This window comes from Ovis canadensis, chromosome 20 (genome assembly GCF_042477335.2).
Source record: "Ovis canadensis isolate MfBH-ARS-UI-01 breed Bighorn chromosome 20, ARS-UI_OviCan_v2, whole genome shotgun sequence".
Lineage (NCBI taxonomy): Eukaryota > Metazoa > Chordata > Mammalia > Artiodactyla > Bovidae > Ovis > Ovis canadensis.
In genome coordinates, this window is record NC_091264.1 from 52006738 (window position 1) to 52031954 (window position 25217).

Here is a 25217-nt window from a genome sequence, read left to right on the forward strand (position 1 = left end):
GTTTCTTAAACACTTCATACCTATTTATCTTATATACTATATCTGGTAATTCCATTATTTGAATTCTTTGAGCTCTAAATCTGATGTTTTCTGCTTCTGTTATCAATGCTGGTCTGTTTCCTTTTGTATTTGTTCACCTTTCACTGTCATCTTATATTAGGGGCCTCCCTGGTGGGTCACATGGTAAAGACTCTGCCTGCAATGCAGGAGACTCAGGTTCGATTTCTGGGTTGGGAAGATCTCCTGGAGAAGGGAATGGCATCCCACTCCAGTATTCTTGCCTAGAGAATTCCATGGAAAGAGGAGCCTAGGGGCGCTACAGTCAATGGGGTCACAAAGAATCAGACATGACTGAGTGACTAACACTCTATTTGGTACATACAGTCTGTGGTCCTATGTGGTCTTGTCCAGAATATGGATGAGTTTGCTCTGCTGAAAGCCAGAGAGATGACTCTGAGCTGGAGCACTAGAGCCTTCTTCCAGTTTATCTGGTTTAATCTGAATCTTAGGTTTAGTTCTTCAGGCTTTCTTTGTTGACCTGAGACATTTTTTCTCAATTCCAGCAACAGTATTAGAAATGTAACTGGTAGCCAACCTGAGGCTTATCTGTCTTTACTGTTTACATGCTCTTCAACCTTTTTAGCTCAGCTCTTTTTTATTCTTCTGGCCCATGGGAATTCCTTGTAATCTCAGCAGTATAATAAAAAAAAATTTTCTGTGCAGTCTAGATGTTTTGTAACAGGTTTCCTGGCCATTTAATCTGTCATACTGCCAGAGCAGGAGTCCTATCCAATTATTTCTTCTTCACTTAGAAGTAACTTTGCCCCCCTGTTGCTGGTTTAGCTCCTTCTCAGTACCAGGTAAGGGAATAATTTCTACACTTTCTATTGTCTCCTTTTCTTTGCTGCACCCCTATGCCTGTCCCTGTCTTTAGTACTCACTTTATTCCTTTGATAGATAACCAAACTTTGAGTCAATGGTGATGGTACCTTCTCTTTGACTAAAGAACAGCTGTACTTTGGTTTCTTGCCAAGGGTAGGATTTGGCTGCGGCTCTTTTCAAGCATCTTGGGTCTCGTTCTGCTTCCTCCCATTTCTAAGCACATACAACCTCTCTTCCCCTCCCTAAACTATTGAAACATGCTCTCTTTGTTGACATGGTTTAATTTTTACTTACTGATGTCTTTATTTCAGATCTCTCCTGTGGAATCAGTGTTCTTTCTTGTTCCTTGGGTCTCCAGAGTATGGCTTAAAGCTAAGTGCTTTTCGTCCTTTCTTCATATCACTGCCCACATACTGTTCTGTCATTTTTAGACTGATTGGTTACTTCTGCAGCTAATGCCATCAGTTACAAATGGCTTTATATGCAGAGATAAGGCAGATGAAAATGCATTGTAAACTGTAAAGTCCTGTACAATGCTAAGGGCTGTTCAAGGCTGAGAGACACAGTATAATTTAGGTTTCAGCTGAGGCAACTGTTCCTGAATTTGATTATGCAGAAAAAAAGTCTTAAAGGCTTCTGGAGCTGAAAAGTAGTCTGTGCAGGAAGAGAAGTTTGAGTCTTTCAAGGGGGAAATAGAATATCCTATTTAGAAGCTGTTGTGGATTCAATTCTTCCTCTGTTTAAATACAGCAAATTCATTTTTATCAAAGACTGAGGACAAAAGAACCACTGAGGAGTCCTTCAACTTAGCCTTCCAATGGTTTCCATCTCTCTCAGTTTGTAACTGTGCAGAGGCACAGAAGATAGTGACAGCATCCATCAAACACGATGGGGAAGAGTACGAGAAATCAGTGCCAATGGACAGGATGGCCACAGATCTTCCAGAAGGTGATGTTAACTCAGAATGAATTAACCACGTCAGCCAGGCTGTGGTTCCAAGAGTAAAACTGGGAAGAGGCAGGTTTCTCATATATGTCTGAGGCGGAGGAACTAGGAGACCTTAAAATATCGCAGAAAAAGCACTGGATTAGGATTATGGAGATGGTTTTCTTGGTGAAAAAAAAAAAGCTAAATTGTCACATGAGGACACCAGCTCCTTGTTCAGGATCAGGTTGCTTTCCAGTTCAAATCCTGTGACTCTCTGGTCATTATTAGTTGACATGGTTTTGCTCAAGTTGAAAAAGTAGGCCTTAATTAATGTTTTTGGTTTGTTTATCTGAATCCCCTGCTTTAATTAAAACATGGTTCTGATTCCCTTGTTTCTGTATTCCTGATGTGTGCAGGCAGCTACTGAAATTGATACAGGAAAGAGAAAAGACACACATATTCTCCCTTTTCCCTAGGAACTAACTCGGTCTTTTCTGTTGTATATACTCAAGTCCTAAAACAGCCCAACAGAAGCCCAACATGCCAGAATTTCCAGTTTTGTTACTAAGGCACGTGATAACATGGGGACTTTGTCCCTTCTGTTTCCCACAACACTTTTCAGACACCCCAGCATAAGGAATTCCAGAACTTTTTGATAGGACTCTTTGCACAACAAAGTGTAATAGTAATTCCTAGTGTTATAAACATTCCAGAGTATTTTAAGAACTTGTTCTATTTGTCTTTCAGTCCCAGATTTAAGGGCACAACAGAAAGCTTGCTCTTTGCATTCTGTGGATCACTGCAACTTCCTGCTGTTAATGGTATTTCTGTTAACTTCTGACTGACTCCTGGGTGATTAATTCTAAGTAGGCAGGGCAGGGATTCTCATTCATATCCCAAGGCATGACCTACCATTTAATCTTTCTATTTTCTTTCATGATATCTGGATTGTAGTCTAGATTGGATTCAGGTGCTCCCCAGCTTCCTACATACTAGAAGATGAATCCACTGGCTATTCAAGTTTGAGTTATGCCTACCCAGGCAGTCTTCTGCAAATCTTCCTGCCTCCAGACGCATAGGCCCCAAAAGCTCTCCGGATCAGAATCTCTCCTCCTTGTACAGCTCTCCAATAGCAAGGCTTTATCTTCCCTTCATTTCCATTTTTGCCTCAAAGCATCTATCCTTAAGTCTTCCAAATATGGCTTCAGAAGAAAAAATCACTTAAGAGCCTGTCCTCAGAATTTAATTCTCCTAATTAAAACTTATTTCTCTCCCTACTAGACTGTAAGCTTCTTCATGCTGATAAGGATCTATGTCTCTTTCTATTTGGACTCCAGCACTTGCAACCATATCGGGCATATAGTAATCACTTCATGCTCATTCCAAGAGTGACTGAATGAATAAATGAACAACTACTTCACTTAATGAACATGGAGTGAATTGAACAAGAGAGGCAATTACCTGTATTGAGAAATAATCTACTGCCTTCCAGCTCCTTATGAGGAAGAAAACTTGACTTGGTGTTTTCTCGGTATACAAATCCATCTTCCATACCTGCAGTGGCTTCTGCAGGTGATCAGAGATATGGCAAGTTCTTTTGCTTCCTAAAGTGGCAAACACTCACAAGTGGTCAAAAAACCTTTTGCTTAATGTTCCCCAGATCCCAAATAAACAGGAAGGCATATGATATTTTGAATTTTTGTTTAACCTTTCCCCTTAACTTAAGCATATCTTTAGAAATATAATGTAGGAGCATAAGCCAATAGTAAGAAACCATCCACAAGGCTGAACTCTTAAAAAAAAATCATTTTATTGATCCTTTACCATACAAAATTTATTCAAATTACACCCATTTGAAGTGGTAAGATCACAGCTAGAGAACAGGTTACCCTGTAACAAATCTATTTACAAAATCCATCATAAAAGCTTTTTTTTTTTACATTATATTACATATTTTCTTTTTTAAACTAGCATACAACACAAAGCTAAACTGATTAGTAGTTTGCATACTCCCAATTCTGGGAGAAATACTTCCTTTTGACAAAATCTCGTACCCCACAGGAAAAGAAATTCCCACAATCGGACAGTTGCCACCCGACTCACTCTGCAAGGCATCTTCCTTCAAATCCCTCATTTCGTACACACGAGTTGTCATGCACACACTGAGTTCTTACTTTCTTTTTCCTGAAAGCTAAAGCTTTAAATACTGCAATTGTATTTACAGATCTACACTTACAACAAAAATGAACACAAGAACCACCACAACAAGAACAACAACAAGAAAAAAAAAATAACACTCTTTAAAAATTACAAACCAGCTAGAAAATATTCTGGCAGTGTTTACAAATTAATTGCTATTTTTGTACAAAATTGCTAGATAATGAAAATATGAGGAGACCGCATATCAACTTAAATAAAATGATTACTACGCACAAATCTGTACATATAAACACACACCTAACACTGTTTGACAGCTCATGTGTTGCTCTTTATACAATTTACTCTCTAAGGCTCACGCAGTCATAATTCGCATACTTGTAACTTTTAGCCATTTCATGTGTGAGCTTTAATAGCAGCAACTCAATGGTACCAGGAAACCTGCATACTCAGTACTTAAAGTAACACAAATACTGTAGTACTAACCCACTTCGTGTGCCAGAAACTTATGTCAAAAAGAAAATGACTACTGCAAACAGAATACAGTATGGACATCTACTTACTATACACCAGTTAAGCCCATTAACTGGGAAAGCCTTATGCATGAAGGAACTTTTAAGACTTATTAGGATTCCTTTCGTTTTTTAAAACAATAAATACGGCATCACGTTACGAAAAGGTTTAACGAGAAATTCAACCAAACACACAACCACCTAGTCAGGTGAGCTCAGTCTTTAGACTTTGGGAAAAAATCAGCTTTGTGCAGCTGGCAAAGAGAATTACACAAAGCTGGAAGCAGAGGCAGCTAACCAGATGAGATAAATATGGGAAATAGGGAAAAGCTTGGCATAAATGGTTTCCCATACAGGAAAAAAACCCCACAGTGCATTTCCAGTAGGCACTTGACACAAAGCTCCCCCTCCCTCCCCCACCCAATGCTTCATCTCGGACCAGGTCCAGTGTGTGTCCAGGGGAGGAGGGTGGGGATGGAGGCCGAAGAAAAAGGAGGATAAACTGCACCTTTGTTTTTCTTCTCAAACATACACCCATGCATACCTACACAAATAGTTTAAAGTGCTGGTGTCATTTGTGTTGACCCCACCACCACTTTGCATATTGTGGAAATCTACCTAGAGTAAATCGGCTGGGGCTTTCGTGGGTTTTGTTTTGTACTTTTCCTAAGGGATATAAGTAAGGAATATTCCATAAGATGGTATGGAAAAGCCCAAATGAACTTTTTGGCCAACCCAGTATTTCTTTTTTCCCATCCTGTTGAATCGAGTGCCTACCACGTGCCTCCCACTGTGTCGGGTAGAACAGCAATTCAACTCAACCATTCTTGGTGTTGAGGTTTAATTTATTTATTAGATGACTCCCTCATTCCCACAGTCGTTAGCATCCAAGGAATGGATGTGAGGTACTCTGCCACATTCCCAGTGGGAGATGGCCATCTACCCCGTGGCCAATGGGAAAGCCATTCTTGGACTCAACTGGTAGGATTTTGCCGCTGTCAGGAAGCCTCCGACTTGGGATGCCATTCCTAAAGAGTTAAGCAGAAGATGCCCTGGCATCCTGCCCTGCCTTTTTTCTATAGCCCCAGCTTTCCTTGGTCCAACCTGCTCCTTCACAGTGGAAGGGGGAACAGGGGTTCTGGCCAGGACTCCTGTAGCCCCCAACACAGTGGGAGCTCCCTGCTCTCAACGGCTGAAGTGAAGTGCTACTGATAGCATGCTACTCATGACAGGGGATGTCCTTCTCCCCAGAGGCCTCTCCATCCGACCCCATCCTGAGAAGTGGTCTCCCTGAGTGCAGTGTAAGAGCCCTTTCCCCGGTCACAGGGGGCCTGGGAAGCCCAAGGGACGGAGGGATCCATCCATACCTGCTGCTCCTTGGGGTCTGACCTGGTTCTCTCCAATGGGCCACCCCCGTCAGTGAGCTCCACTCGCTCCGAGCACCCCCTCCTGGGGAAGGATGCGAGATGGGGCAAAGCTTCTCGCTGAGGCTATTAAGCCTTAGATCACACATGCTCTGATCAGTAGAGGTTCTCTACCTCTGCTTAAAATAATTTGAATTAGCAAAAACCGCTTCAAAGTAAACAATTAAATTGAAATGGTTGATGGGTGCCACAGGAATGCTTAAATGGCAGCTAAAAAAAAGAAAGAAAAAGAAACAATCCACAAAGAACTCCTAAGTAGGCATTTGCTATAAACTTCAAACTTACAAATATGTTGGGGGCAAGAGAGTGGGAGTGGTTTATGGAGACAGGAAAATCCACAACAGCTTAGAGGGGCAGAACTCGACTGTTCTTCTGTATCTGCAATGAATATTGGAGAACAGTTTCTTCATCCGAAAGGCTGTGGAAGATCTCTTGGCCTCCAAGTGGGACACGCGGTCCATAGCTTAAACTGAATTATGACAGTAATTTAAATATTCCTAAGAAGAGCTGAAGAAATCCATTTCATACTTTCGCATGACTTCAAGTTTACAGTTCCTGCAGTTTCCATCCCAAATTAGCAGACCCCAAAGACATGCATTCTGCGGAGAAGGCACGGCTTGAAATGCTATTAAGGAAGATTGCTGTTTTCGAGTGGGCCAGGTGGCCAGAACCCATTCTACAGCCCATCCGTCAGGCACAGCAAGCCAATCCGGGAGGGAGGGAGGGAGGAAGAGGACGGGTGAGAGACACCTGATTGCACATTTTCTCACTTGCTGACTCATCCAGGAGATTTTGGAGCCTGGGGCAAGGCAGGGCTTTCCCAAGGGAGCCTGCAACTGTGCGTTGATAGACAGTTTTGTTTTTTTTAATTCATTAAAATGTCAGCTTTGTCCTGAAGTCTGTAGTTTACTTCATGATACTATCTTGGAGGAAGAAGGGAGGAAGGGACAACACTGCATGACACATGTTCTGGTTCCATAATAAAAAAATATTGGTTTATAAGGGGAGTTCACACAAAGCATAATCAACTACACATAAAGTCTTCCACCAGCGGGAGCTTTTCCAAATCATAAGCATCAAAGAGATCGCTGATGCCTTCTTCCTCCCCGAGGCTTAGGAGATAGTCTTCTTGGAGCAGGGGAGGCAGTAAGTTCACAAATGGTCCTTCTAGGTTGGAAGGAATTTGGTCCTCAGTCTGCTGTAAAAGGTTGGCCGGGGAGGCCAGAGGAGAAAGGTTTGCCATGGAAATCGAGCAATCACTATGTCCTGAGTTGGTTGAAGCCAAGTCTGAGAAGAAAGAAAAAGGTGGTGGAAACAAGAAAATAAGTCAGGCAAAAATCTAATCTGGAGGAAGCATATACATGTTGCTGTTACAGAAGCATGCGCTCTTTCGCTAAGGACAATTAGATGACATTACGACATTGTTGTTGTTTAGTCTGTAAGTCATGTCCAACTCTTGTGTCTCCACGGACTGTAGCCTGCCAGGCTCCTCTGTCCATAGAATTTCTCAGACAAGAATACTGGAGCGGGTTGCCACTTCCTTCTCCAGGGGAACTTCACAACCCAGGGATGGAACCCATGTCTCCTGTATTGGCAGGCAGATTCTTTACCACTGAGCCACTAGGGAAACCTGACATTATGGTATAGATCACCTCTTATACTAATGTGCATTGTTAAGTAGGGACTCTGGTCAGCTTTTTTTTGTTCTTGTCTATTCACTCATCTTTTAAAATATCAACTGTTAGCAAACAAGAATACAGGTAGCTTCAAAGATTAGAGACGAACAAGTTCAAAAACAAGTTTCTGATACCAGTTAGTCATCCTTTAGGAAAAACAGAACAAAACATGCAGACGGAAAAGCTGGCTTCCCCATAGAGATCACTGATTTTAACTTAGTCTTTTTTTTTTTAAACAACTAGCTTATTAAAGATAATTCTGAAAATACAAATAAAAGGACACATCCACTTTGAAGTTCTAGGGTGGGGGGAAAAAGTGGTCTTTGGTTTTACCATTTGAGGTGCCTTTTTTTTTTCCCTCAATATTAAGTCAGATCTGATTATTTAAATCACTTCTTGCTGCTATCTTGGGAGGGAGAAAAAATGAAGTGCATATCTCCAATCTGAGACAACAAAAAGACTACAAAGAGCTTCCTTTGCTGTGGAGACAACGAAGGGAGGAATTAGATTTACTTTTTCTTCTCTTCCCTTATTCTCTCCCCATCACACTGGGGGGGAACAATTAAGATAAAACTTCTTGGGCAAAAGGCTTCCTTCTCCCAACTTTTTTTCAGTTCCCTCTCCAATGATCTGTGATATCACTCAGAGGTATGTGGCCAAGTATAGCTGGTGGTTCAGCTGGACCGCTCACACCTCCACTCTTCATTTTCGCTGGTTTTCCAAAACACTGCAAAGAAACCGTTTCTGCTGATAGCAAAAGCCTGAGGGGATTCCATTAAGTGAGTGGAGGAGCCGTTTGCCCAAGATCATTATTTTCTTCTGTAAACTATTCAGAATTTTTTTTTAATGTAATATTAATGATAGAAATTTTTGTTTCTTGCCAAGACTTGTGATTCTGATACTGGATCCTTCTAGTTACCTTCATTTTTAACATAGTTTCCAAATGACAAAAGTGGAATTTTTACCTTTGGAAGTGGGTTTAGGGATATTCCCATTGTGGTCTTGGTTGTTTGTTTTCATTGGACTGTGTGTTTCAGTCTCTTCTGGACACAAATAAACCTCAATGGGTCCTTGGGTACTTGCCAAATGTATCTGTAGGCTCTATGAATAGAAGTGAGAAAAGTTCAAACTGGAAGCTGTTTTGTAATGTTCATGGAAAAATGGAAAGTAAGGGTAATTTTCATTGTTGCGTTTGCTTCTCCACTGGTAGGCTATCTCAGTCAATGACTGTTAACCTCTAGAGCAGGGGTCAGCAGACTACAGCCCGAAGGTAAATCCTGTCCACCAACTGGCTTTGTAAATAAAGTTTTATTGGGAAAAGTTACACCTATTCTCATTGTTTATCTGTTGCCTCTGGCTTCTTCTTCTTTTTTTTTTATGCTGTAACAGTAGGGCTGTGCAGTTGAGTAGTCCCAACAGACTATAGGGCTCACACAGCCAACAATATTTACTTTCTGGCTCTTTATAAAGAAAAACTTTGCTGATCCCTGCCAAGAGGAGGTGAATCTTTTTTTAAAAAAAATTTCTTTTATGCAAACTATTAAAAGGTCTTTTAAATGTTCCAAATACCATATTTCCATTTTACTCATTCCTGAAGAATAGATTTTTTTTATATTGAACTTTAATTGCCACTGCATGAATAGTAAGTAGTCTTAAGTGCTAGGAACTGAGTTTAATAAAAGAATATAGAACACTTATATTTAAAATTCTTCATCTATGTCATAAACCTATTATGATCATTTAAGATGAGAACTCTACACTAGATGGGAGTTTGTAAATTCCATTCTTTTTATTTTGTGTGCATTCTTTTACTACATTTCTTTATCTTATAGTCTAAGCTTATATTATCAAAGTATATCTGAAAACAATCACAAAAATATGCTCTAATTCTCATCTATCAACAATCCCAAAGTCTCATTTGATTGTGTAAATGTTAATGTGTTATAAATAAATAAATTCTTTAAATGTGCTAAGATAAGGTAGGGAGCTACTTTAAAACATCTATATCTCTATTCATGGTGGGGACCATATCCAGGGTAAGCAACATAAAAGTCCCCACTGGTTCAAATCAATCAGAACCACCAGATAACAAATTATGAAAAAGAGTAAACCACAAGAGAGACAGGGCCCCATATGCCACTTTGTAAACTATCAACCACTTTGAGTTGAATGCTCTGCTATGTTAAAATTAGACTTTATGGACATTCAATACACAGCAAGCTGTTCATATGTTTTTAAGGTTAGGATTAAGTAAAACAGATGGGGAAGAACTCTCAAGCTTTCAGGAATATATGGATTTTAACTGACGTCAATGGTTCTTTAAACACTAGGCATTCCAATTTGCAGCAACACGGATGGACCCCGAGAGTGTCATACTGAGTGAAGTCAGTCAGACAGAGAAGGAAAAATATCGTATGACATCCCTAATACGGGGAATCTAAAAGGAAATGGTACAACTTACAAAACATAGACTCACAGACTTAGAAAATGAGCTTATGGTTGTGGGGGTAGGGGGACAGCTGGGAGTTTGGAATGGTCAGGTACACACTGCTATATTTAAAATGGATAACCAACAAGGACCTACCATATAGCACATGGAACTCTGCTCAGTGTTACGTGGCAGCCTGTATGGGAAGGGAGTATGGGGGAGGACGGATACATGTTCTATGCATGGCTGAGTCCCTTCACTGTTCACCTGAAACTATCACGACATAATCAGCTATACTCCAATACATAATAAAGTTTATAAGGAGAAAACCAAAAAAACACCAGGCATTCCAAAAAGATCTCTGCAGATGAACAGAGATATCTCCTTACCTCTATTGGGTCAGGCACTTCAAGTCTTGTTTCTGGAGGGGCTTTCACAACTATAACAGTTTGGTCTTTAAGGCCACTAATTTTTCGAATATCTTGATATGTAACATAAGCTAACGTAATGAGCGTTAAGGAACTCTTCCAACTAATTGTCTCAGATGTAACCACTATGAACAGAACCAAATAGATGCATGGAAAAAATTTTAAGTATTTTACATATTATCTCCTTGTAGATCTTCCAAACAACAAAACAAATATATAGCTTTTTTCCTGCCCATTTCTAAAAAGTCCATGGCTACTTAAGATATTAACATAAAAACAGAAACAGAATAGTTAAACTCTCAAAAGAAAACTAAAACTCAGTTTGGTCAGGGCTTTTCAAACCAGATTCTGAATGTTCTGTCACTCAAGTTGAATGACGGCAGAATCTCAATTTACAGAAAAAATTTGAGCTCTATTAGCCATAATTTTGTTGAAACTGCAGTAACTTCTATTTGCTACTCTACTATTTGAAAGTGTCAGCAGCCACCCAAAATGAATGAATGAGTAGCAACTACATTTATCCGTGGAAGAACTCCAAGTCCCACTCAGGCAGACAGCTTGTTTTCTTAAGTGCACCTGGGCTGGTTGTGTTATAGACTGCTTGCTGATAAGAGTGTCATTATTTCTCTGTTAGGAAAACTGTCCTTTCTATAATATTATTAACTACAATATTTTGGTGCTCACAAGGAGGAAAGCAGCTTCCAGATGCTCTGCAAACTAAATGATTAAGGAAAAGAGAGTAAAATCATATTCAGTACTCTCAGTAGCTACTTCTGGGCACTGAACAATTCTTTAAAGTGCCCTGACTGACAGTCAAACCTAAGAGGATATTATGAAAGAATATGGTATTTATTATATGATAAAGGTATTTGTGCAAGCTTGCTTAGAGAGACAGGCTTTGACTTGGTGCTACTAGAGAAGAGGTCACATAGCTTTCTTTTATAAAGGATACGGAATAACATAATTAATCTACAATGGCTTTAGCCAGTTGCTTTTTTATATTAACTTACCAAAAAATGCCTAGGATGAAACAGCAAATCACAAGCCAATGAAGGCATTTCCGAAGATAACATAGGGAAAGGAGTCTGTGATCTAATATGTTCGATACAGTCATAGGACTTAGCCTAGAGGAAATGATGTCCCTTAGATTAGTAGCTTTTTATTAGAAATTAAAGGAAGCTATGAACCTACTGTCCAGAAAAAAACACCTTCACCCATAATCTACATGCACATTAAAAACATTTTTTTTTGGCTGCCCTGAGTGGAATGTGGGTTCTTAGTTCCCTGACCAGCAATCAAACCTGCCCCCTGCAGTGGAAGTACAGAGTCTTAACCACTGGATCCCCAGGGAAGTCCCTGCATGCACATTTAGGGGCATCTCTCACAGACTATTGGAGTAGGAAACGGCAACCTACTCCAGGCTTCTTGCCTGGAGAATCGCTTAAACAGAGGAGCCTGTGGGCTACAGTCCATGGGGTCACAAAGAGTTGGGACACGACTGAAGCAACTGAGCATCCAGCATCTCACAGCCTAGCATGTTAAGTCTCAGTAGTTCAGACAACAGCTAATTTACTGCTGAGCTTGACAGAACAGCTCATGCAGGATTCTAGGTTTTAGGTCATCTGTCTCATCAAGGAAGCCAATTGCTATCTTTATGGAAGACTTGACAGTTGTGAATTTTTACTGAGAACAGTGGGGAAACTGATAACTAGGTACTTGCCCCACAGCCCACTGTCAGAAAGCTATCTGACAACTTATTAAAATAAAAGCTCATCTACAATTACCCAACATGCTACAGGAAGGAAAATTTCAACACATATGTGAACAAGCTGTACCACATTCGGAACTGGATGGCAAATTGAAATAAATTGTGCAAACATATTCTCTAATCTTACAAACTTGAAAGTGCTTCCCCTGTGGCTCCCTCCTGAATTTGTTTCTCAGGATAGCAGCCCCCCCCTGTAAGGAACCTTTCACCTTCTGCCACAAAGGCCCCAGAGAAAGCTAATGTAGGTGATAAGGCTACAAGTTGCCAATCATGTGTAAAAACCACATCTCCTCCTCGAAGGGGGCTCCTGACTACACAATGTAGGAAACAGCCCAGCTATAGCTATTCTTATTTCTTCTCCTGTAAAACCACCCTGGAGGGCGGGGTGGGCGTCAAATCATCACACCTCTTCTCCAGCTCACTAACCACCAGCTGACAAGGTTAATCCTTTGGCCAACAGGAAATGAACAATTGAGTTTTTTAAAAAACTGCTTGAATTGGAAAACAAATGTCTCCATAACTTTAAGCGAAAGGTTACTTTAGATGAGACACTACAAGAAACTGGGCAGGTCACATTTTATTTTTTGTCTAACGAAGATAAATGTCGAGCTAAAATTAGAGACAGGATTATTTAAAATACTGGTTTTGTTTTCTACTAATAACTGAGAAGATTGCAAAATCTTCTTGTCAACACAATGAAGTAATCGCCCTCCTCTATGGTCTGACGTGAAGTGATGACCAGTAAGTTCCCTTCAAGTAGTCAACAGACTGCCAGCCAGTTAAGAACAAGAGTTGGCCTTTTAGTACTTTTACTTTCAAGGACTAGAAGAATGGATAAACTGAGATTTCTTAAGCCTTAGGGTGCTTCTGAAATCAGTTTTCAGTGCTGTGATTCAGCACTGTTGTTGCTGTTTGGTCCATCAGTCATGTCTGACTTTGTGACCCCATGGACTGTAGCCCACAAGGCTCACCTGTCCATGGCATTCTCCAGGCAAGAAGACTAGAGTGGGTTGCCCTTTCTTTCTCCAGGGGACCTTCCCCACCCAGGAATCCGACCCGCCTCTCCTGCATTGGCAGGCAGATTTTTTACCACTGAGCCACCATAATGTGCTTTAAAAATTACAGAACAATTCTTCTTACACTCATTCAAGTCCTTCAACTATAGTTCGGTCACAGAGTCAATAAATTCCAACTGCTTCCAATATCTGATGAAATGAAAACAGAATATAAGAACCCCAACAATGACACCTAACACCCATCCAAAATCCGGGAAGCCTAAGATGAATCTGCTGAATGTTATCATTAATATGAATACTGACACCTTACAGATCTCATGAATAGTGTTGCCCTATGCTATGAATGTACTCGTTATGTCCCAACCACACGTGAATAAAACGCTTTAAAAAATAGTTCCCATCTGGTTATCAGAAGAAAGATGATAGGATACAGTCTAATAACTATCATTCCATACATACTGAATACACATACATGTCCCCCCCACCCCGCCCCCGCCCAACTTACTTGGATGAAACTAGGGTAAAATTCTACCTTGCACATTAACGTCAGATGGTCAACTCTGGAAATAGTCTAGAAAGCACTGACCCCCACTGAACAGGTGGCACAAAGGATATCTTTGATTCTCTGAATCCTCGGTTAACAGTTTGAGGTCCAGGGTGCAGCTTTGGATCAGTTCATCTAATTTCTTCTCTTCCTGACTGAGCTCGGTCACTTCTTTTGACAGGCCTTGACACTGGGCCAGCATGCCCCCGTCCTCAGATAGACTGCAGCCCCTGGAAATCCAAACACAGACTCTGCCTGGCTGTTCAACGGGCCAAAAGGGTGGGGGGGGCGGGGGGGTAGGGGTGGGGCAGTGAAAGGTAGGGCTGGGAGAAATGGTCCTTCGGGTAAATGTCCCCTCTTGATGTAGGAGGTCACATTGCTTGCTAGCCAAGTGTTAAAATTAGAACGTTTATATATTTTTTTAATACATACAGTCCTTCACTTTTCACACCATAGAAATTAAGTGAAGAAACACTGCTATTTTCAGGTTTCTTTCCTCCGTAGGAGGCCTGTTTCTTTAGAAGACTCAAATTCAAAGGGCAGAAGGAGGCAGCTCTTCTTCCTGCCACGTGCCTCCCAGCGGGGAAAAAGAAATGGGGAGGGGGGTGTGGGGGGAAGGAAAGAAACAGTAAGGTAGAGAGACTGGAAGGAAAAGATGGAATCGTTCAAAAATTCAACCAAACATCATCCCAAAAAAGCATGAAAAACCTAGGTAATTTCTGAGGGTCTTATATCAACAACTAAAAAGGAAAAGGAGGTTAAGGAAACACAGATGTGCTGGATGCAAGAACAAAGACCAATCCCCAACAGGTCTGTCTCAACCACTAGCTAAAGTGGGTTACTGAATCGTCACAAAATTCCAAAAAGTTCAAGAAAACTACCTGTTTGTTTTATTATGTTTGAAGCAGTATTTTTTCAAAGTCAACCCATAACAGACTAATTCCCTCTAATAAGGCTTTGGAAGTTGCTTCTCAAATACTGGGTGTTCAGATTCTCTGTCCGTAATTCACAAATGATGTGATCACACATTTAATCATGCACGTGGGTGTGTAGGTGACAAGTATTATCATCTCGGCTTTCCAGAAGGAACCAAGGCATTTGTCTTGACTTAATTTACACAGAAAGTGAGTTAATCCGCAGTGAGAACCATGGATAAAGATACTGTGTATATACACGTATGTGTTCATACACAGCCATAGACAGTTTCTAAATTCCTATTAGAGACAAGCCAGAGGCCTGTGTAAGCATCTATTAGATTACATGGGAGCACACATGCTGATATGAGGGTGACAGTCGGACAGCAAGTTACTGTACATCTGCAGGGCCCTATTTAATCCCAGGATCCCCTTGCTTGAGGCTGATTGAATATAAATCCTTTTATCTACAATACCATCTAAACAGAAGGTCTCTTTGTAAAGAGACTTTGAACTTCTGGCTAAGGAACTGAGGAGAGAGAAGAGAGTAGCAGAAAAAAAAGGAATGAAGTGTGGGCATGAGTGTGAAAGCTGGGGCTGGGAGAAACCCTGCTGCAGTTTGCAAGGAACCCCACCCCCAACCCAGCCCAGAGCCAGCAAACTGGGGGTGGTGGAGGTGACCCATACTCACATCCACTGCACGTTATTTTTAGACTTCTTCTTAATGAGGTGGATGCCTTCCAGGACATTGGTGATGTCATAAATCCTTCTTTTTTGCACCTTCAGCACCTCTGCTGCCTTGTTCAAATCCAAGACCCCATCAGGTGATTGGCTCAGTAGCTGAATGAACTTCTTGGTGAGCAGACCAAGGGATGTATCATACCGTGTTTTTTCTGAGGGAGATTTTGGAGCTTAAAGAAAAACAAAAACCAAGCGGGTAGGGGGGATAGGGGGAAAGGTAAAGAAATGAAGGGTTTCTTTGCAGTCAAGCAAGCCCCTTCTCCCCCAGCAGCCCAGGTATTAGCGTCAGAAGCAAAGCTGTTGTTGCTGATGTTTTTGGTGAGTCATAGAAAGCTATGAACTGCTTTATTAGAAAAGGAAGGGATGGAATAAAAATTCCTGTTTGGTGAGTGTTTCACTGTGAATTTCTCAGTAGTTTTTATTTTGACTTATCTTACTCTCTGGGACTAGTGAAGTATCTCACAGATGGTAGGTGTTCAAAACTATCTGTTGAATGAATGAAAAGTGCTGTAGCCTCATGGAATCAGCACACATGGAGCCTAACTCAAAGGGTTCAGACTGTGAACCTCTCAGCTTTTGATGACAGACCCAGCCTAACTGGCTTTTCAGACTCCTTTATCTGTTTGTATATAACTTGTTCACCAACTTTTCAAATAATGTAGATGAAGAATGCCTAGGAAAGTCTGTCAATCCCATCTCCCCATCCCTCTGGTATGAAATATCCCCATTTAATATTGTATTTACTCTCTTACAGGTATATAGGTCAAGGGTTTAACTGAATAGGACACACAATTTGTGGACTCCCTAATTCATAAACTACAGGTTAGAAGAAGATGAAGTCTAATTTAGCCTCCACATTAAATGCCAGAGACATAAAGGACAATTTAGCTATTGACAACCTCCTTTTCTCTCAAAGAAACAAGGATCGTGTTGATGGAAATGCAAACTAGCTGCAATTCACTGGTCTCCATCAATTCTTATGCTGCCATATGCTGAGCTAGAGATTTAGGCCAATGGAGGTAACACCTAATGCCCAGCTAGCCTTGGTCCCTCAAGTAAGGTCCATGAAGGCAAGTTAAAGTTAGATTTGACTACAGAATGGTACCAAAGAGTTTACGCTCTGAGTTGAAAAATCAAACTGCTCACATCAACAGAGGCCTCCCCTGAAGTCAGCATACAGGTAACAGGACTCACTCTGTAAACCTTTCACTGGGTGTCTGCAGACATATTTATTTTTTTGGACAGGCAAAGACAGAAATGAAAAAGAACCAAACATGCCAAAATTGTCCACACCTCGGCGTCCCTTCAGCCACGAGCTCTGAAAGTTGGGAAGCTCACACCTGGGGGAGGGAGAGACGACAGAATCCTTACTTTTTGGGCTGTCTGGACTCCGGAGTGCCGCTCTTCCTTTGCCCTTGGGGGTTTTTAAACCATCTGAGAGGTACTGCTGGCCGCTTTCTCCTAGCTCCAGCCTGCGCTTTGCCTAGAATAAGAGAGTACAGTTGTTGGTCGCGGGTCATGTGGACGATCACAAGTGAGGCTGCGGCCTGGCTCCTGCCAAACGCAGCAGGCTTGCATCAGCCCTACCCTGGCCCCCTCGGCCTCCTCTGGGTCTCAGGTCCCTCCAGCCTGGGCTGCCTGGAACCCTCCAAGGTGGGGCTCTCGCCTCCTGTGCACAGATGGACAAATCCAATGATCCTTCAGGCTTAGGCTCTGCAGCCACTTTGTTCACTTACTCATGGATTCCACACACGTGCCAGGCATGGGGCTGGAGACTAAGAACACCACAGGCACCGTGGAACTTTAATTCACTTTCCCCCAGCAAACCCTGGCTGCTACCTTCATCTCTGACCTGGACTGAACCCCCTTCCATGTGATCCCCAAACACTCTACGTTTGTTGGTATCATAACACTTGCTGGATGTGAGTTATTTTACTTATCTGTTTCTCATTTCCTTTAAGGCAGGGACTGTTTCCCATTTATCTTTGCATACCTAGGGCTTGGCACAGAGCCTGGGTTTCTGTAGGTATTCAATCACACACACAGTCTCTCTCTATATATATACATATATTGATATATTCAATGAAAGAAAGAGTGATTGAACAGGAACACAACTAGTCACAGACTACAAATGGTCATTCATCAGAATAAAAAAATACCACAAACACTCCATCTTGGGCTTCCACTAGGATTACTTTCTGCATTTTGTTATCAACATGGGCAAACGAGAAGTTCTCGCCCAACTTTTTCATCTGATTTTCACTTTAAAAATATCCACTTTCTGTCTTCTGTGTACTGGGCTCTGGGCTCAGGGAACAGAGCTAAGCAAGACAGATAAAGAGTCCCTTAGTTCCTACTGTGTAGAGACCAGGAGAGAAGCCAGATAATTAAGTAAGTAACTGCTGACTGCACGGGTGTGAAGGGCATTCAGACAGGGGTGGTACCAGCGAGACACCCACGTGGCAATGTGCATTTAGGCTCATTTCAGGGCGGATTCTTCTAACGAGGAGATTCACAATTTCAAAATAACTCCCCATGACGTAGACACTGAAGTAACAACTTATCAGCTGATGACACATATCCAGCTTCTCTATGGAAAAGTTATCAGCTAAATTCACTCTGTTCACTACAGTGGCCATGAGCCACAGGAGGCTCATGTGAACGGACATGTGCTGTCCATGTAAGACACATGCTGGATTTCAAAAACTAAGGGTAAAAGAGCTCATGAATCATTTTTTTAATATTGATTACATGTTAAAATGGTGCTGTTTTGGCTTGATTAAATAAGATACTACTAAAGTGGTCATTTTATCTATTTCCATTATCTAAACACACACACACACACATCTTTTTATTGTGTGGCCTGCGTTTGTGGCACACATTATCTTTCCACTGAGCAGTGCTGAGCTAAACATCATCCACTCCAAAGGCTCAGAAATGACAATTAGCAAATTAACTTTGTGTGTGTACTAAGCAGCTTCAGTCGTATCCAACTCTATATGACCCTATGGACTAGCAAAGCCCGCCAGGCTCCTGTCCATGGGATTCTCCAGGCAAGAATACCGGAGTGGATTGCCGTGACCTCCTCCAGGGGATCTTCCCGACTCAGGGACTGACCCTCCCCTGTCTCATGCCTCCTGCATTGGCAGGCGGGTTCTTTATTACCACTTGCCCCACCTGGGAAGCATGTCATCATCTGCTCCCAAATAGTCCGTCAAGTCCTTGTATGGGCCTGTTGCTTTGGCTGGCCCAGCGAACGTTCCTTCTTCATCAGGCAAGTTCCCTGATTGTTCTTTGGAGAGCATCTCTTCCCAGAGACAGGTGTATCCGTGCACACAGGTGACCCTGACCGGGCTTGTCTTTCTTTCATTCCTCCCCCTCCCCCACAGTGATTGAATCAGATGACCTAGAATCAAAGCTGGGTGAACAAGGCAACCCAAGGAAGTTTTCTGGAACCGCTAGGAAGGGGTGTGGCTTGTTAGTAAGGTTAAGCTGTTAGCCAGAAATGGCCTGAAAATGAGGCCTCCCCAGGGGAAAGCGGAGTGAGGAAAAGGAGAGATGGGAGTCTGAGGCCATCCTTCAGAACTCTGGGTAAGGTCATGAAGTTGGTCTTCCCCAGACTTTTCAGTTACACTAGCCAATAAAGCCTCTTTTTTTCCTCAGAGCACTTTGAGCTCCTGAAGGTGTGCTGAGGACCTTCTGAAGGACCGACCTCCTGAAGGAAGGTGAGGTGGGCAGAGCAAGAGCCTGTGGAAATGGCTGAGTCACGACGGGCTCCAGTGCAATGTGGAGCTGGCATGCATCGCTGGAGAGGGGCAGGGTGTGGTGGCCACTTCTTGTGGTCTTCAGGAAATTATTACTGGGAGAGACAAGCTTCATTTGAGGCTTACCTAAAAGTAGAGAAAGAAAAAAGCTCTACAGCTCTGCTCTAGAGATGCTTTCTCTCTGTAAAAAGGAACCCAAGAACTTAAGAGAGCTGTATTCTCTGCCCCGGCTAGCGCCCATAGAAGGAAAGTAAAATGGGAAAAGAGCTTGGGATCCTAAACTCGTGCACCCTACAGGTTGCATCCTCCTGACCCCTCAATAAAGAACCATCTGCTGGCCAGCAGCCCGGGGACAAACTCGTTTTTGCTTCCCCACCCTAGGCTGTTGTTTCTAACTGCTCTAAGGCTAAGGTCTGTGGAAGCAGTAGGCTGCAGGCTGGGGGAAATTCTGAGATCTGTTGCTAAGAAATTCAGATTCAACTTCAAGGACCAGAACTAGCCAGGCTGTGTGACTTTGGTAACCAAGCACCAAACCAGAGTGGACCAAATCTCAATACTAGATAGAAAATCGACTCAATTTGAAAGACACCCGAGAAACTGAGGCCTATGACACCTCCATCTCTAAGGGAATCAGTCACTAAGCCTGTGAATTTATACCCAAAGGAAATGAAAGAAGGGCACCCTCAGAAAAATTCTCCCAAAGGACAGAAATCAGAGTGGCCGTCTTGGCCCCACAAGCAGGTCACACCTCCAGGAAGCCTTCTGCTGCGGGGAGGACACAATGCACTTTGGGAGGTGAACTCTGTGTGTGATCTCCCCTGTTTCAAATGGAAGTTTCGAGTTATCCTGGTACCTTTCTTCCACTGGGTAGTGAATGGGGACTGAACTGAACCACACAGAACTTGTGCAGGCCCTAGATCTGAAGACAGGCACAGTAACAGGACTCTGGGGGAAGGGCTCCACATTTTGATATATGATCCAACAGCATCACCTGAATGGTTACCTTAGCAAGCTCCAGCACACATGCTTGCTGAAACAAACAAGAAGCCAGATGGGAGGATTTAAACAGGGCAGGTAGTCTCCACCTACACACTCCCTTGCCCTGGGCAGAGCAGCAGCACAGAGGAAAATCTCCTGCTGGTTTGTTTGCTCTTAGTCTTGCTGAATGGAGAGCTACCCAGTTTATAAAGGGATCTTCAAACTACATGCCCCCTACCAGTAAAGCAACCAATACATCTGGTACTTAACAGAAGGTCCAGCCATTTGGTCCTGAGGAGGAGTAAATGCTGACCAGGAGCCATGCAGCATCTTCCTCAGCTGTCATTATCAAGGGTGGCTTTTACTGGAAAGGAAGTATGTGCTAACTTTAGGACCTCAGCCCCAACTATGATGACATGACTCTCTATGGAAGAGTTGCACCATTAAGCGGTTCAGAAAATAACAGGAATAACTGTCAGGCAGCCAAGCAGTGGGCTGAGGGGAACATACATGGTTTCTGTCTACCTTGCTATTTCTGGCTCCTAATTTTTTCATCCGGGGAACTTCTTCACAGTTCTTAGTTTAGGCGGTTTCTTTGTCTCCAAGCTTGAGAACAAAATGTCTGACACTGTTCAGCATCTTAGGCTGGCCCTTCCCATTAAAGTTGCAGAGGTGGGTGCCTCAATCTGGGCCCACCCATCAGCATGGTCCAGTCGGCTGGCTAACCTGACTGGTTGACGGATGGGCCCATGACCAAAGCAGGATGAATCAGTCAATAATGGGATTTCTGTTGGATAGTACTGGGTTCTTTTCACTGCGAGTTATTAGGCTAGTAGGACATGAGCCTGGAGCTCTCTAGGAGATGAGCCAACAGAGAAGAAAGCAGAGTTAAGAGCTGAAGGGAGACTGAGTCCCTTCAAAGGGGTTGCTAGATGTCACCAGTCCCCAAAACAGAGCTACTCTGGACTTTCATTTGTGTGAGCTGACAATGTCCCTTTTTGGTAAATGACAATGGTTAGATTACTATCACTTGCAACAAAGAGTCCTAGATACAGCCTTTTGGTATTAACTATAGTCCCTTGGACTGCAGGGAGATCCAACCAATCCATTCTGAAGGAGATCAGCCCTGGGATTTCTCTGGAAGGAATGATGCTAAAGCTGAAACTCCAGTACTTTGGCCACCTCATGTGAAGAGTTGACTCATTGGAAAAGACTCTGATGCTGGGAGGGATTGGGGGCAGGAGGAGAAGGGGATGACAGAGGATGAGATGGCTGGATGGCATCACTGACTCAATGGACCTGAGTCTGAGTGAACTCCTTGGTGATGGACAGAGAGGCCTGGCGTGCTGCGATTCACGGGGTCGCAAAGAGTCGGACACGACTGAGCGACTGAACTGAACTGAACTGACACTCAACATTTGAGTGCTTACAACATATCATATAACAGGTTAATCGCTTTCCATTTGACTATGTATCTTATTTTTACAACAACCCCATAAAGTGGTTAATATAATTTCCTACTTTACAGGAGAAAGTGGAGATTTAGATCTCTTAAATAACTTTTCCAATATCCCCACAGCCAGTAAATATGTACTCTAAAGTCTGTGTCTATAACCATTCCATAAAATGATAGTGAAAGATTGGCATATAAAAATATTTGAAGTTATATTAAACTGATACCATCTTACTTTATGATAAACTTGTTTTATTTTATTCATAATTTAAAAAAAACTTTCCTTTACATAATAAACGCAGAAGATAATTTAAGCAGCACAAATGGATATACCTGGACAGCTAATCTGTCTCCCATTCTTTTCTGTTCCTTTTAAAATTTTTACTGAGGACAGTTGATTTTCAATGTTGTGCCTTTCTCCCACTCTAGATCCCCAATTCCTTTCCTCAAAGTAAGCACTACCAAGTTACTTAGATATCCTTTCAGACAGGCTGTGTAAATACAAGTACATATAGTTTTAAACCATCACACCTTATTAAAAAAATTTTTTTTTCTAACACAAATGGTAGCAAACCACACACTGTTAATAATATGTCTTGGAGTTTGGTCCCTATCAGTATACACAGAATGACTTTATATTTTAGAGCTGCATAGTGTATCCATTAATATATCATGGTTTGTTTACCTAGACAGACACCTACTAATAGGCATTCAACACTCCTCTGCAATAACCACTTCCCCAATAAATATTCATGACAGCATCATAGGCGAGGCATTCCTAAACCCATCTTGCACTGAGGCAGAGAAGTTAAGGATTTACCTAAAATCTCAGTTAATAAATCACAGAAACCAGGATTGAACTCGGGTCTGTTCAAATAGCTTGTCAGTGACCATGACTTCCTGGACTGATTGACACGTCCCTCCTTTGCTGGATAGTGGTTTCTAAGCTGTTGGGGCATGATTTCACTATCATAACACATAGACTCTCCAGGTTTCCACACCGGACCATGAGCTCAGATCTTAAGTAGCTTAGTTTCCCCAAAGCCTTGCATATGGTATGCACTCAATCAAACTGACGTATTTATTTTCAATGAATCGAGGAATAAATTCCCAACGTTTTTTGGCAGGTAAATCACAAAACTCCAACAATACCAACCTATAAAAGGCATAAATATATACATATATATACATACACACAAACATACATCTACATGTTTTGAAATATTTTTTTTCAGATATATTTATAAAGGGGAAAAATTAAGGTTGCACAAGAATATCTCATGGGGGTAAAAAACTATAAAACTATAGACCTCAATATGAAATTTCCCATGTATCCACAGAGGAGAGAAGTCTGAAAAGATCCACATCCAATGTTAATGGAGATTATGTCTAAGAAGTAAAATTAAATATGAGGTAATGATTTCATGTTTATAGTTCTGTAATATTTGGTTGGATTTCACAAAGTGAGGAGTCTGTATACACATTAAATGTCTATCTTTCAAACTAAAACTTCCATTTTTTGGAGTATATTCTGAGAACATTTATGTTGTTTCTACAGTTTGTCTATTAAAAACAGCACACCCAGTTTCTTGAATATTTATACTTTTCCATATATATCTAACATAAATGCCCAATCTCAGAAGAAAAATTCAGGAAGTTATTCTACATTTATATAATGTAATGTTATACAATTAATAATGATATACATTTATGTATATAAGTTTAAGGATACATAATAACAAACAGTTTAACAGTATTAATCTTTGGGTGGTAGGATTACAGTGATTTTATTTTCTTAACTTTTTCTTTTTTCTTTTTTTTCTTTAATGCTTTATTTATTGGCCTCACTGTTCCCTGACCAGGGACAGAACTCATGCCTCCTGCAGTGGAAGCACAGAGTCTTAACCACTGGACTTCCACAGAAGTCCTCTTCTTAACTTTTAATATTACTAAGTCACTTTAAAGTGAGTGTGGGTTTCTCACATAAAAAGAAAAATGAAAATCATTTCCATTTGGAGTTCAACAAAAAAAGTCTAGTGGTTTATACTCACTCAATGTGTACAGGTACTGGTTCAAAACAAAAATGGGGGTAGGCTACCAGAACAGGCATCCCATTTTCATGGTGGGAAGGGAAGTGGTGTTCTTATGTAGCATTCAACTGAGTCATAGGAAAAAAAAAGATAAATCAAGAAAAAAATTATTCTGTGAACATTAAAATAAACTCCCTTTACCCTGGTTAACAGATCTGAGCAAAGGAAAGAATTTAGAGATATTTTGTCTCCAAGTCAAGCGCAAGATAGGGCATTCTGAACAGAGGGAGGGAAATAGAGGAAAACAGACTTTAAATAAATAGCATGAGGACCAGATTCAATACAACAGTGAAATAGCCCAAAGGAGGCGATCTCCAGCTTGAGACCAGACCACACTTGAAACTCACTTGGATTCTGGCCATTAGGTCAGTGGGTTAGGGCACGGGGATTTTAAGAAAAGAATACCTAGTTTCCAGCTGTGACTATGTATTAACTCAATCTGGTTAACCATTTAAAAAGGGAGTGGGAGCTGGGGGCCTTAAGCAGGCAGTCCAAGCACGCCTGGAAGCACAGTGACTTGCAAGGGCCCTGGTTTGGAGGGGCTAGTGGGTAAGGAGGGGAGCTTGGGCGCGGAGGATGAAAGAAGGGCCAGATCATCGTCCCTGAAATACCAGACTAATAACCACACTGCCAGCATCAATCTTTCATTGAACGTGAGGTTACCTAAGAGGAAGAGCTCTGGTCTTCCCAGTTTTTTCCAGCAACAGGTTAAGTTTAGAATCTATCAGGAGAAGCTGTTAGGTGAGAAGCCTACTTAGAAACCAGTATCTCGGGGGACTGATGAACTGAACGGCACTAGAGAAGCGCAGATGGGAGCATTTGGCACTGGCACTAGCCGGTGTGTGTTTTTCTTGGAGATGCCGCCTGAGGTCCCACATTCAGCCACGAGCATCTGGTGGGCAGAATACTCTCTTTTCTTTTTCAGGTGCCCCCCTCCACGCCTGCTTCACGGCCCCAGCCAAATCCTTCCATCACTTCTCACTGGACTACTAGAATGGACCCCAAAACTGACCCTGTTGTTTCTTTTGATTTGTAAACAACAGATTTAGGCATTTTAACTTCGCTCTAACTTGTATTCATGGACTAGTTTGGGAATCTAACCAGGTACACAAGAATGCTTCTAAAGGAAAAGAAATCTTAAATTGACGTACAAACTTTTGGAACAGAAGTCAATTACTTATGAACTGGTGACTGCCTTCCTTTCTATATTTAAAAACTTTGAATTAAAAGTTACTTGACTGTGACAATCTAGAGAGGTGGGATGAGGTGGGAGGTGGGAGGTGGGAGGGAGTCTCAAGAGGGAGGGGATATACACATGGATACTTACAGCTGATTGAGGTGGGTACTTATGGCTGAATGTGGTGGGTATATGGCAGAAACCAACACAATATTGTAAAGCAGTTACTCCCCAATTAAAAGTTACTTGAGGAAATAGATGGGAAAAAATATATTTTAAAAAAAAACCACCCTGTCCATCCCCCCCCCCCCACCCCATTCCCCATGAAAGTGGGAAAT

At 41.8% G+C, this 25217-nt stretch overlaps 1 protein-coding gene across 4 annotated transcripts in view; it reads right to left on the reverse strand.

Annotated features, from left to right (window-relative positions):
• Window positions 1-3600: 3600 nt before the first annotated feature.
• E2F3 (E2F transcription factor 3) overlaps window positions 3601-25217 on the reverse strand; it is an 83751-nt gene continuing 62134 nt past the window's right edge. For 2 of the 4 annotated variants that reach the window (XM_069562797.1, XM_069562799.1), the window contains exons 2-7: window positions 16789-16900; window positions 15368-15569; window positions 13834-13992; window positions 10396-10510; window positions 8544-8679; window positions 3601-7189 (exon numbers count right to left, since the gene is read on the reverse strand). In XM_069562797.1, coding sequence (XP_069418898.1) covers window positions 6927-7189; window positions 8544-8679; window positions 10396-10510; window positions 13834-13992; window positions 15368-15569; window positions 16789-16900 — 987 coding nt within the window. In that variant the 3' untranslated portion in view covers window positions 3601-6926. Of the gene's footprint in view, window positions 7190-8543; window positions 8680-10395; window positions 10511-13833; window positions 13993-15367; window positions 15588-16788; window positions 16901-19129; window positions 19308-25217 lie in introns of all 4 variants that reach the window. The other 2 variants (XM_069562798.1, XM_069562795.1) reach the window with 2 other exon arrangements.